This window comes from Drosophila erecta, unplaced genomic scaffold, assembly GCF_003286155.1.
Source record: "Drosophila erecta strain 14021-0224.00,06,07 unplaced genomic scaffold, DereRS2 tig00000000-arrow-pilon, whole genome shotgun sequence".
Lineage (NCBI taxonomy): Eukaryota > Metazoa > Arthropoda > Insecta > Diptera > Drosophilidae > Drosophila > Drosophila erecta.
In genome coordinates, this window is record NW_020825194.1 from 19987027 (window position 1) to 19999994 (window position 12968).

The following is a 12968-nucleotide window of genomic DNA, read 5'->3' on the forward strand; positions in this document are numbered from 1 at the left end:
TACAACTAACATTTTCTTCAATTGGCAGAGTATGCAGTGATTGTATTACTCGCCTAAACTGGAATTAACTAACATATTTTTTAAATAGTAACTTGATTTCGGAGCCCTATAAAATGGTAAATGTTGTGCTAATCCGTAAAAGCGTAACAGGTTTGTTTGGCTACTATGTTTCTTAGTTCTTTTCTGTTCTGCAGTAACTGCCATGCTGCTCTCTCAGTGTATGCAAAGTTTGGCTAATTGCTGGGGCAGCATCAGCATTGTTCCATGCATTTCCAGCCGACGGAAAGTCGTGCGCTGAAACCAAAAATCACTTCCGCTTGGACATTGATTGGTGGGCGGGGTAGGGGCGCGGGATGGGGCAGGGGAAGTAGTGGGTTAAGCCCAGCGGTGGGTTAAGGGGATAGAGGCCTGCACTTCACACATCATTTCCTCTCAACATTTATTATGCCATTTGTGTGAGACCGAATTGTCACAATTAGTCGAGAGGCGGGTGGGAAAGGGATGGGTGCTGCGGCGCTATATATAGACCGCTTTCCCCCGATTTTCCCCCGATTTTCCACGGCACTTTCCCCCGCTTTCCCCCCTCCCACTCACACCGAAGTGCCCTCCGATTCATTTATAATATTTTGTCATTGTCTGGGCCGGCGTAGCTGCATTTTATTAATTTGTTTGTCATATTTTCACGTTTGTTTATTGATTAAAATGTGTGCACAGGCGTCTGACATTTTGTGGGGGGAGGGGAAGGGAGCGGGATGATTTTGAGTCTGCTGCCAGCCGTTGTTGTTGTGTGTGCGGTTCTTTCTGGCTGCTGTAAACATGTGTTGCCGGCAACATTATCACTGCTGTTGCATTGTTATTTTTATTCCCGTCTGTTTCCACCAACTCCCCCCTCCCAACCCCTCGAAGCCACTGTCTGGTATTTTAAATAAAACATCATTTTTTGTAATTGTTGGCTCGGCGTGAAACATTCTATTGCCCCATCGTTTTCCCCCAGTTCCTTTGTTTACCTAGGCTACAGTTGCAAACATTTTCCTTTTCCCCACTTTTCCCAGCTCGTCCGTCCCTCTGTGTTTGTACAAATTATTATGAATGATAATTTTGTCTGTCGCATTTTTCATGCATTTTCCCCTCTCTGACGCTTTTATGGCCACCATTGTTGTTTTTATGCCGTGGCTTTGTTTTATGAATTTTATAATTAATTGTGTTTGACATATTTTATATGCCTCTGCTGCTTTTGTCTTTTTTGTGCCTAACTGATTTTACAGTTTGATTGATTTTGCCTAATATTTTGCCATTTATCTTTATTGCCAAACAGTACGGACAGGAAGGTGATTTACAAATTATTTATTATTAACTATTAAAAGGTTAAAAGTCGAGAGAAGCATTTGTGGTCTCCGCCTATACCTTTTGCCACCTTTTGCATTTAATAACAATATTTCATAGCGAACTTGTATCTGAATCTCTTTTTCATACATACAGGTATTTTATATACTTATATTTAAAAAGAAATATATGAAAAGTATGACCCCAGGTACAAATCTATTACCAATACATTGCATTTATAATTTAGGAAATTTTATTAAATATGCGCTTTTCGTGCATTCCAGAGTTTTTACGGATTTTAATTTATAAAACATATGACACTTGTAACTTTGTGTAACCAAAACATACACTTTCGTTCCTGAAACAATAAATGTGTACTTGAAAAAAGGAAGAATGGAAGCAACCAGGAATGAGCGGATTTGCCTTCCCCCACCTAAATTCCTGGTTTCCTTTGTCACTGTATTTAAGTCTATTCATTTTAATTAGCCCTGATACACTGATTGAGTTCAACCTCTGCTGCCCAAACCAAAACAGTCGCTGTCAGGACGAGGAACATTTGTATTGTAATTGTCGTTTGGGACGAGTGAATTGCCACATATGTAACTGTAGCTGTGACTCTGACTGTCGCCTGTCGCCGGCATATTTTGGCCAAAAAGACAAATGACAAAAGACAATTAGCTAACTGAAGGCAGGAAGCCTCTTAGACATTTGCCTTTGCGAGCTGGTTTTAATTAAAAGCAGATTAGCATTGCGCGTGCAGCGAATTTGCGTGGGAAAAGCCAGCCAGCCCACCAGCCCACCAGCCCACTTTCCACGGAAATTATTGTTCCCCATTTTTTGGAAGGGCATGGGACTGGATGGCCTGGGCACCCAAACCCACCACCCGCTTGTTACGCCATTTCAGGCATCTCGGGCGCATTTGTCTGGAGACATTGACAATGACAGCGGCTCAAGAGTTGGCTATAAGTACACCACCCTACAAAACATATATCCGCGTGTGTCTGTGCGGCGTTACTGTCTCACTGTCTCAGACAATTGCCGGAATAAAGCCAACGCCATTTGGAGTACTGACTCCTGGCTCCTTTACATTTTCATTCCTGGCAGCGCGGCTCTCGTTACTTTTAATTCCAGTGCTTGAATGGAACATTTTTATGCACGCTTCTCGCATGCAACACAACTCGGGAAAGGGGGAACACTGAAAAAAGTGGCCCTTAAATACGAAATTTTTTCAGATACAAATCCGATTGCATTTGACATGGCGTAAGGGTAGCTACATTTTACTACTCGCAATGCCATTGATACCAAATCCTCTTTTATCTTAACTTTAGCAGCTCAATTGAAATCGAATTTAATACAATTAACTGTGTTGAAAATAAGCCCGAATGGTGGGTAATAAGATTTAGTTTCCTGGGTCGCAGGCTTTGTTTTTGGTGACAGGTGTGGCTAGTTTTAATCCTCTTTCACCATCGTCGATATTAATAAATTCAATCGTAAGCCATACTTGACATTAATTGTGCGCGAATTTGAATTCGTTTCCAGAGAACTGTATATTTGGTACAAAACAAACTGTCAAAATGCTGAGTATTTAAGTTTGAAACACCTTCAATGATAGAGCACCGTGCTATTTCGCTCAGTGTGCGAGTACTCCTGCTACTCGCCACATCAGTCACCGCTCACTTGACACATTTCGCTGCCATGACGCAATTGGCACGAAGACATGCCCAGCACATGGGCAATAAAAGTTGCCGGGGAACTCCAGTTGTTGCAGCTCCTGTTACTGCTGCTTCTGCTGCTTCTGCCTCTGCTGATGACTTAAAAATAGCTACAAGTTTTTCACACCAAATTGCCAGAGCGTCAGCCGCCAACAAATTGAAATGTTGATTTCAAAGTTTCGCTGCTCCAACGGGCCATCAGCTGTCAGGTGAGCATGAGACCCAGATGGGCCGGGCAAAGTCCCTCGGATTGTCATAAATCTGTCGATGCAGCAGTCGATGACATTGATCCCGAGGGTGGTGCTTTGGAGGTGCCACATATCCGTGCTGCAGCGGTGGTGCGATGTCATCGCCGGTGCTGCCGCATTAAGTCCGCGGCTCTTCCTGTTGCCCGCGGGTGCAGCATTTAATTGCCGGCTCGCTGCCTTCGCGCCAAGTCAAAGATTTTCACATCAGCTTAATTACTGCGACCGCTGCGTTAACCCATCGAGCACCAATAAAATTGAGCAGGAAACTGGGACATGTACGTGCTGTAAACCGCTCATTACCTTTGGCTTGAACCAGCAGCTCAATACTCCAGATAGCACACTTTAAAATGCCTTCCCTAGTTTTATATCAAAGTGAATATAACGCATTTTGTCGGGAAAAAGCTACTTTAGTTCAGCAAAGTTGTAAAAAAGTCATTTAATTAATTGAAAAAACGAGGAACCAATAAATAAGAATAAATTACAGTAAGATATAACAATAAATAACAGAAAATACTCCAATTTATTGCTATCACTTATTAAATGCTGTCAATTTTTTGTAGTAAACTAATATTTTCACTGCAGAACTTCTCCGCAGTCTCATCTGAGTAAACTGTTATTCAATCGATGCATTTCTGCCCCTTGACTTGCGTTCAATGGGTTAAGAGCAGGGCTAAGTCAGCGATTTCCGAGCGCCGATTGGGGCATGCAGCATCAGTATCAGAACGTGGGCTGCACTCTGCAGCACTTAATTGCCGCAGAAACGCATAAATGCGCTTTTATTAAATGCGCTTTAAAATTGATTTTGCACGCCCAATAATCGGCATGTGGTTAACCCCTACCCCGATTGCCGGCCAAACAAGCCGCCTTTAATTTAACCCTCTTCATGTGGCAACTTTCCCACATTTGCGGTTCTGTCTGCCGCCGAGTCTTTTGCATGAATGGCCTTTATTCATAATCATATTTTGTAAATTCATACGCTTTTATTTTTGCTTTTCGCGTCTCTGGCTTTTGCGTTGATTTCCGCTGATTTTGCCTGGCAACTTGACTTCCAGTCTTTGCGCTGGCCGTTCTGGCTTCTGTTTCCACTTTTGATGGCCCGCGCATTAATTAAAAGCCCCGCCCCAAAAGTTAAGCAAAGCGCGTGCATTGTGTTGTTGCTGCGGCTGCCACGCCCATTTAGCATCAAATCCGCGATTCGCCGAGCGTGCGAAATTTATAAATGGCCCAAAGAGGGACAGCTGAAGTGCTGCTGCGGAACTTTTGAGTTATTCTATGGTTTTGCGGAACTTGAGTCGCAAATAGGATTGCAATGGGTAATGGGAGTACTTTTGGCCCTGCCCCTCGTCTGTCTGGCCGTCAAAATTTCAGGAACTGATTCCTGAACTCGGCCCTGACCCCCAGCTAATAACATTTGGCCTTTTCCGTTTCCTTTGCTTGCTTTTTTCTCTGGCAAATCTCACACAAAATCCAATTACGTAACGGAAAGAAGAGCCCGACTAAGGTCGAAATCACCCACCCACCCACTCACACACACACACACAGCACTTGAAATCCAATTTTCATAATAAGCATGAAAAAAAGGAGGACTAACGGATGCGAATTTAATAATAATATAATTTCGGCACAATTATCTCAACAAATTAAGCCAAACCGCCGAGCAGTTCAGTTCAAGTGAGCCCATCTAACAGGACCCTGCACCACCAGCTTTTGTTGTTGGTGTATTTGTGTATTTGGGTGGTGGTGCTGACTCTTTTTGAACCACAACGACAGCTCATTTTGTGGGCACATGGGCCTGAGGTCGGGCCTCGTTCTATGTAATTAAATTGAAATTTCAATATTGCGAGTGGCCTGCCCTCAGCTGCGAAGGGATCGGGGGGAGGGCGGAGGGAAAGCCCGGAGGAGCAGGAGCCTCCCGGAGCCGGCGAGAATCCGGCGGAGAACCCGGCCAACCAGCTGTCGTCGTCGTCGCGTTTGCTGGAACTCGGTTGATTTATAAGCCGTGGCCAAAAATGCTCCAAAATTAAAGTGTAATTTATGTGGCAGCCTCTCGCCCATCCTGCGGATCCTGTTCATCCGCCAAGTGCGTGCGTTGCCGCTGCCTGGCGACCTTGCTAGTTGACTCACAGACCTAGCGACACGTACAAAAATGTACAAATACGTCCGGGATAAATTAAAGCCCCAGCAAATTGAATACATTTGAATTTATTTTGATAAAGCATACATGTATGTTGCACATTAATAATAAAGGGGCAACCCAAGAAGTGTTCTTTGAAAAGTAATCTAGTAAAGGTATTTGATGAAAAGCTTCAAATCCAGACAACTGGCTGATATCCTTGCCTATTTTCTATAACTCTTGATAACACTTGAAAGTGTTTAATTCTCCCATTTTGCTCAGTGCACGAATCAACGCTGCATGTAAAAAATGAAAATACTTGGCGAGCTTAATGTTGCCTGGCCAACTTTGACCCACCAGCACCTCACGTGGCACCCACCCACCACCACCCAACCACCCACCAGCAAACGCCCCACCCATACGCAACGTGTTAATGTGTTTATGGAGCTGGTGACTTCGCCATACGTCCGTGGACTGGAGAAGCCCCTTTCCTGGGGCCTCTGGCCGCCTTCCGTCCTGCGTGGCTTCGAGTGTCCTTTGCTCTTTTGCGCCGTTTGCCACTTGAGTTATTTAAATTGCGTAAGTGGAGCTGGCAGCGAGGCCAGAAAAAAGATTGATAAAATATGTTAATTGCGCCTGTTGTGCCGTGGGGCACAAGTATCTGCAGCGGCGGCAGTTCTTGCATGAAATTGTCGCCAACAATGCTGAAAAGTTAATTTTCTTGGCATTCTGTATCGTGAATTTAAGGCGTTTTAATTATGTTTATTGCATACCTCGCCACTCCAGTTCCTCCATCGTTGCCATGGCTGTTTCTTTGTTGCCACGAGGACATCGCGGAGTGTATCTGTCAATGGGCCCGCAGCCGTGATCATCCAACCACCTGACCACCTAATTAGCCCAATTCTCCGCCAACGTTGGACGCCACTTTCAATTGCAATCAGGCATCAGTGTTTGCGGTTTGCATTAAATGAACCTAATGGGTCGGCGCAAAGCAACTGAATTACCTACACTAGTTTATAACTAGACTGGATTAATTGAAATGGAAATTCTTGTGGAAAACAATTATTCGGCATACAGTACTGAGCTACCTTTGCCAACAGCTAAACAAAAGGATTATGATTTGTTCTATAAAATCAGCTTAGGAGGTGGAAGCCCCAAACTTGTTGATCACGGCATGTTGATGCCGACCCCAAGCAATTAGTCGACCAAATAAGTTCCAAGGTAAGGTATTCAATCCGATTCATACCGAAAGAAGCAGAAGTCCGCCATAGACAGATAAATTATCCCCCAGATAATGAGCAATTGTTTAGTCGCAGCGGGCGCAACGAGAATGTGGATATGCATGTACGAGTGTGTATGGATTTTTAGGAGGTTGGATAAACTATGCCCCAAAAACCGAACCGAACCGAACCGAGCCAAAGTTGCCACCCACCTGCTGTGCTGATTGTTCTAAATAACCAGAAATTATTTCAATTATAACTCCCACTCAGCTCGGTGGGTGGGTGAGTAATTCGTTGGCATTAGGCAGGAACCTGCTGCTATTCTCATTGGCTTGTACAACATAATTGGTGCGCCTGGCTGTCTAGTTCAGGCTGCTTTGTTTGTCAGGGAAGTTTTGGCCCGAAGTTGATGGCGGCAGATTCTGGGAAGCGCCACTTCCCCAAAAGTGTTCAGCTGTTTGCCTAAGCCGGAAGATATCAACAATTCACTGGGAACACGTCCAGCGTGAAGCGCACAACTTTTCTATGAATTCGAACTGAAGTTTCATATTTAATAAAATGAGAAATTGTGGTCTCAAATGAAGAATATTGCGTGACAATGGATATAAAGTTATGCAGCCTTGAATTTTAGCCATAAGTGTTTACTTTCCTAAGTGCAGCATTTGCACAGAATTAACAATTCAAATGTAGCAGTGGCAGATTCGTTTGGACCTCTTTCACGCTTGACCCACAATCAGCACATTGCTTAGTTTAACCTCTGACTGGAGCACACACACACTCGTTGGCCACACATGGACACGCATTCGTGTCCTTTCTGGCCGAGAAGTTCTGGCCTTGTTCTGCTATTGGCAGCCAATCGAAGGCAGACCTTTTCTCCATCTTGTCGGCAATTATTCGTGAGGTTTGCATCTGTTATGCTTCGTTGGGGTCCCTTGGAATGGAGAGTTACATAATCAAAAGCCAGGCGGCCGGGCCAACAAAAACAAGTTACCGATTCGGGGCATCTTTTATATAGCTTGACTTTGCCAGCGATCCGAGGCAGGCCAAAAATAAAACTTCCGAGTTGTTGTTCTTTGTGGGTGTTTGTGTATATACAGCCTTCTACTCACATGTGCCTAGTACAGCATCGGCTATAAAAGTGGCTTGAAAACACAGAAAGTCTTGAGATAAACTCTAGAATATTCGTTGAACCAATTCAAAAGTTCGATCCTATTGAGAAGTTTTCAAAATGTTTATGTATGGAGAGAATTTTGGTATTTTCCTTATAAATACATTTCATAAATGATAGCAAATATATTCAATAATTCACTTCTGATATCGGTACTAATTGCATGGCCCCCGCTGTATTTGCTTTTCGGGGTAAAGTGCGTGTGTGTTAGTGGCTTGTATATATCCTTCCTGCTCCTTTCCTGCCGTCTTTGGCTTTTGTTGACTCAATTTCCGTATTTAATGACCCGTTGCCAAATATGCCTGAAATTTTCAAACCAATTTCAGCTGCTCTGCACACACACACACACACACATGAGGGATTTTTCGGCTACTGTGTGTGCGGTTTCCTGATTGAGTCTATCCAAAATTTAGAGGCTTTCCACTGCAAGAAGGCACATTTTCGGCCACTAAATCAAGATAATACATTATACGGAGCTCAGGACAAACGCCAGGGCTTAAGGGCTCCTGCTGGAATCATCAAAACATATTGCGGCCGCTAATGATTCCGATATCTTTGGCACTACCAACGACCAAACACCCATCTGCATTAACCGATTCTCGGACGTGGAATGAAAGCAAATAGCCGAAATGCGATACGCAATTATAGCTTAATCCCGGCAATAATCAAATGCTATAACCTTGTAAACAACAATAAGCAACATGTGTGTGTGTGTGTGCGTGTGTGTGGGTGTCGCATTGCTTTTAATAATGGCGCATAAATGTTTTTTAACAACGCCAAACAAAGGCAATCACAAAAGCCCCACAGAAAACCAAACCAAACCAAACCGAACCGAGGCGAACGAATAACGAAAATCAAAGGGGAGTTTGAGGACTGCAAATTGTGGGCAAAGCATCATGGCACATAAACAACAATAAACACGCTTGTCGACCTTTACCACCCCAACCACGCCACCCATCCACCTCCCACCCCCGTTTGACCATATTATAGGGAATATATCGGTTTCGACACCGGGAAAAATGCAGCAGTAAGTCCCACTAATATTGTCATTGGATCTTTCCACAGTGCGTTTTATAAAGGGGAACCCATAATAATTAATATTTCAAAGTAATTTTAGCATTGATAGATCAACCTTGTGAACTACACAAGTAATATACGATTTTCGCTCAGTGCAGAATCGAGTTAAGTGAGATGGCGACTTTGGCATGCATGGGACGTCGTCGTTTTTTGTCCCTCGGTCGACTCTTGTTTTCAATCCTTTGCACAAATAAAGTTTTTATGATGGCTATTTGTAACCTTTTTGGATTTCCCACCGCGCCTCCGCCGCCTCCGCCTTGCCGTGCTCAATTCGGCCTAATAGCGGTTAGATCCCTTTTTCCCTAACCAGCTCTGATTTAAAAATATGTTTTATTCTTCAATCATTTAAAGGGAGTGCGATTGTGTCCCCTTTTGCAAGTAGACGACTTTGTTCGAAAATTATTTCCACCCGATAACGTTGTCATCATCTTGGGCGGCCCTCGTCCTTTCGCATCCTTGTGCCGCATCCCTTTGAGCATTTCTCACTGCCATTGGAGATGTTCGCAACGAATGCATTTTCACATTTCTGCGCTGTTTAAATTAAAATTGCTATTTAATACTGTTTTTCTGGTCATTAATTTCCACCTTCTGCTGTCTGAAATAATATTTGTGTTGTGGCGCCATTTCAGTTTTTTCTTAAATATTTATTTTGCCGCTTAAATACATAATTATTTGGTATTAATTACTATTTATTTTTGTTTGGCTGTCTGAGTGCCCTGATTTATTCATTAATTAAATTCCAGGGCAGTTGTCCATTTTAGTAGCTTGTTTGTTTTCGTAATATGTTAATTATGAGTTTACTTTTCAAGGAGGATTATATATATGATTTCATGAATCCTTTAGCAGCAGAGTTTCTATAGCAACTTTTTATTCCTGGTCATAACTTAATTTGAGCATTAAGCCAAGTTTTTATGCTCAACGCCTATTGTTAGGCCACCTACGTCGTTTGAGGACGTCCAAATATGCTTGTTTTCTTGGAAATCGCCTCACAAAGGAATTTATGTGCTTACATGTGATACATTTTTTTACTTAATACCCAAAGTTTTTAGCTGAATATACATAATTCGTTACGCTACATAAAAAGAGACTTGTGAAACTACTAAAAAGTAAGTTGGCATGACAACAAACTAACTAGAAACGATGAAGTCCAAGCCAAATGAGTGAATTGTTGTTAACTGGCATATCAAAATGTGTCAATAAAAAACCATAAAAATATGATTCAAGTCGTGCGTGATGAGCAGAGATCACAGCTCCTCCCCTCCTCCTTCAAAGTTTCTTCTTTTGCCTCATCAACGACAACATGAGCATTATTGTCATTCGCATTTGAATGTATGAATGTGTGTGTCTGACTTACACATTGAAAGAAAAGGCAGATACATGACCTTTTGATGGCCTTCGAATGACATCTTAATTAAGTCCAGCACAATATTTTCCCACTAAAATAATATAAACCAAAATTTTAAAAATAACAGAGGCCAAAGTATAAATGCGGTTAACTTGCCTAGTCTGCAGTCCGAAATTGCAAATCTTTTGTCAATTTTATAAACTAATCTTTTCCAGTGTACAATGCTGTAGCGTGTTTGTCACACATATCCAATAAATTTACATTTTTATCGAAAAAGTTTTTCCCTGATGTTTTGCTGCCGCTGCTGCTCCACCAAAGCGGAAATATCAAAAATAAATCTCTGGCTTGTTTCCGTTGTTAGAATGCGAATAACAGAGTCTAATGCTTGTAATTGGCACACACAGATACAAACAGATACGACAGAGATGGAGACACACACACACACACATTTGAAACAAAAACATCAATTTGTGACTTTTAATGGCATCATCATTGACTCAATCAGCAGTGAAACTTTCATTTGCCACATCCAATCTATGTCAGATTCGAGGACGTAATACCAATGACAACCACTCGTCGTCCGGAGCTCTCGCTTTCCATTTTTGCTTACACAATTTTTAAATTTCAGACAGGTAAAAAGATCAAAATCAGTTGTGTTCTTAGCCCTCATTTGTTATTTTGTTACTTCTGCTTGGCCAATTAAATTTCGCATAACCCATTGTCTGCGGTGACCCAGACATTCTTTGTCGAGTCCTTCTGCACCTCTATCCACAAGCTTTTCTTCGATGGCAAATTAAATGATTTGCGACTTGTTGAAGCTCACCCTTTTGAAGGTCACTACAAGCTGATGTCTTACGACTCCCCTGCGATTGCTGCAAGTAGGCCAACATGTCCCATAGACACCCACTTTTAATGGCCAACTTCGATTTGGTCGTTCTCCTGTGATGAGCATGTACATCAGAGATGCTTAGAGAGAATTGGAATTATATTATCAGCGACATCAGAAGTGAGATACCATCAATATATTTGAGTCAAAGAATCCTATTTGTTGCTCCTAAAATGAATCCTTACACTATGAGAGATGTTTAAAATATACCAAAGAAACACACTTTTAATATATTTTTTAATATGGCATAGCTTTCAAATCAGCTACCCTTATAGGAAGTTATATTTCGTTTGTTAGGAAAATACCCGAATTCGCACATCGTTCTGTAGTGCTAGGCCTTGGAACTTTATTGTCCATTGTCTGGTGCCTGTCAACTCCATGCTCGTGCATTAGTCACACGGATCTCCCAGTGTCCACTGTACAACTCGCCGCGATACCCATTACCCCCCCCAAAAGAAGGGCATACCCCGACAGCGCCATTCATTTTGCCTGTCATTCAACCATTCAGTGAGGGAAAACTCGCTCAGTGCGTCATGGAAACTGGCGTGAAAATAGTGAGGGAAAAGGAAAAGGAGTCCTGTTGTATTGCTCCTTCTTCAAACGAACTCCTTGGCTCTTCATTCATTGCGTGGGCGTGAATGAGATGAGTAAGCCACACTAAATGGATAGTCCTGGATGGGCGAACAACTCTCTGGTGGCCAAGAATCAGTTGGCATTTGATGGATGGCGACAGCTGAGGTCAGCTTGCGAAAGAGTTGAGTTCAGATTGAGCCAAGTTTTTAAATATTGATTAAATGCTATATAGTTTCGTAAGTCATGAGTACAAGAAGTGTGAGTTATTCGCCCACTAAATATTCTCAAGCAGCCTTAACTACTGCGCACAGTTTCCATTATCGTTGAGGGCTTGGGGACTTGATATCAATAACTAAGGTGCGGAAGTTTGCGGGCACTGGCCCCTAACAACTTGGAAGCAGCAGCTTAATCAGGGCATCAGTGCAAAAAATCGCTATATGGTCGGGGAGAAATTAAAAACACTCATGCATAGATAATACCCGAGTCGTGCGGCGAGGAGTTTACCTAACTGCCAGGAACCCAAGTCGATAAGCCAGTCGCGCGAGGGAAAATGTTGTTAGGAGAATGAAAAAATGCCGAGGAAAAGCTGGAAAGTCTGGTCATATTTACGTAAGCTTAAATCGCACCATGTGTCCGTGTGTGCGAGTCTGCAGTGGTAGTGGCAGGACTTTGCCATGTGTTGCAAATTTCTGCAGCTCCTGGCTGTTCGCGCTGTTCCCAGCTCTCGAATAAACTAGGCGGCCACAGTGCGTATGAGTTATGCAGATAACGCTCAGCGCAGCTCGAAAGCGACAGCGGCTTTCTGGGCGACCGCAGAAAGTGTTTTACTCAAAGGCATCGTAACTCTTCTGCGGCGCTTTCCTTCCATTTTTCTCAGCTTTCTCCACCGCAGCTTCCTCCACACAGCGCGAAAATGTTAGCAACAAGCTGGTCTTACGCTGGATATTGTTCTTTAGGATTTAAGCCAAGTGTAGAATTCCTTTGCGAGCTTATTTATTTATTTGATTTTAAAATATATATGATCATTTGAAATGTTTTTAAGTGTTTTAATTACCCATTTTTTGTGTGCACTACCAGCTGCCTGGAAACTTCAATTTCAGTATCAGAGGAGCGCGCTGAATTATTGGCATCTTGGGAAGCGAGAGGAGAAAGAAAAGGGCTTGGCCTGACAAAAGTTTCCATCTCTGTATTATTTTTGAGAGATCATATTTTTTATCTGCCTTGCCAGCGTGGCTGCTCAAATTTAAATTAAAACTTCGGCACTTTTGCATTTTATCCCTGACTTTATGACTTTGGGTTAACA

The 12968-nt window shown here is 42.7% G+C and overlaps 2 protein-coding genes across 2 annotated transcripts in view; both read right to left on the bottom strand.

The window, feature by feature from the left end:
- LOC6552080 overlaps window positions 1–12968 on the bottom strand; it is a 32933-nt gene that overhangs the window by 16272 nt on the left and 3693 nt on the right. The gene's annotated exons all lie outside the window — the stretch shown is intronic.
- LOC113563719 lies at window positions 4893–5407 on the bottom strand. Its single transcript, XM_026975803.1, has one exon. The coding sequence runs from the start codon at window positions 5354–5356 to the stop codon at window positions 5138–5140; it is 219 nt and encodes a 72-aa protein (XP_026831604.1). The 5' UTR covers window positions 5357–5407; the 3' UTR covers window positions 4893–5137.

Excerpts from the sequence above, each read along its gene's own strand:
- LOC113563719 (XM_026975803.1), bottom strand. The coding sequence starts at position 5,356 with ATGAACAGGATCCGCAGGATGGGCGAGAGGCTGCCACATAAATTACAC.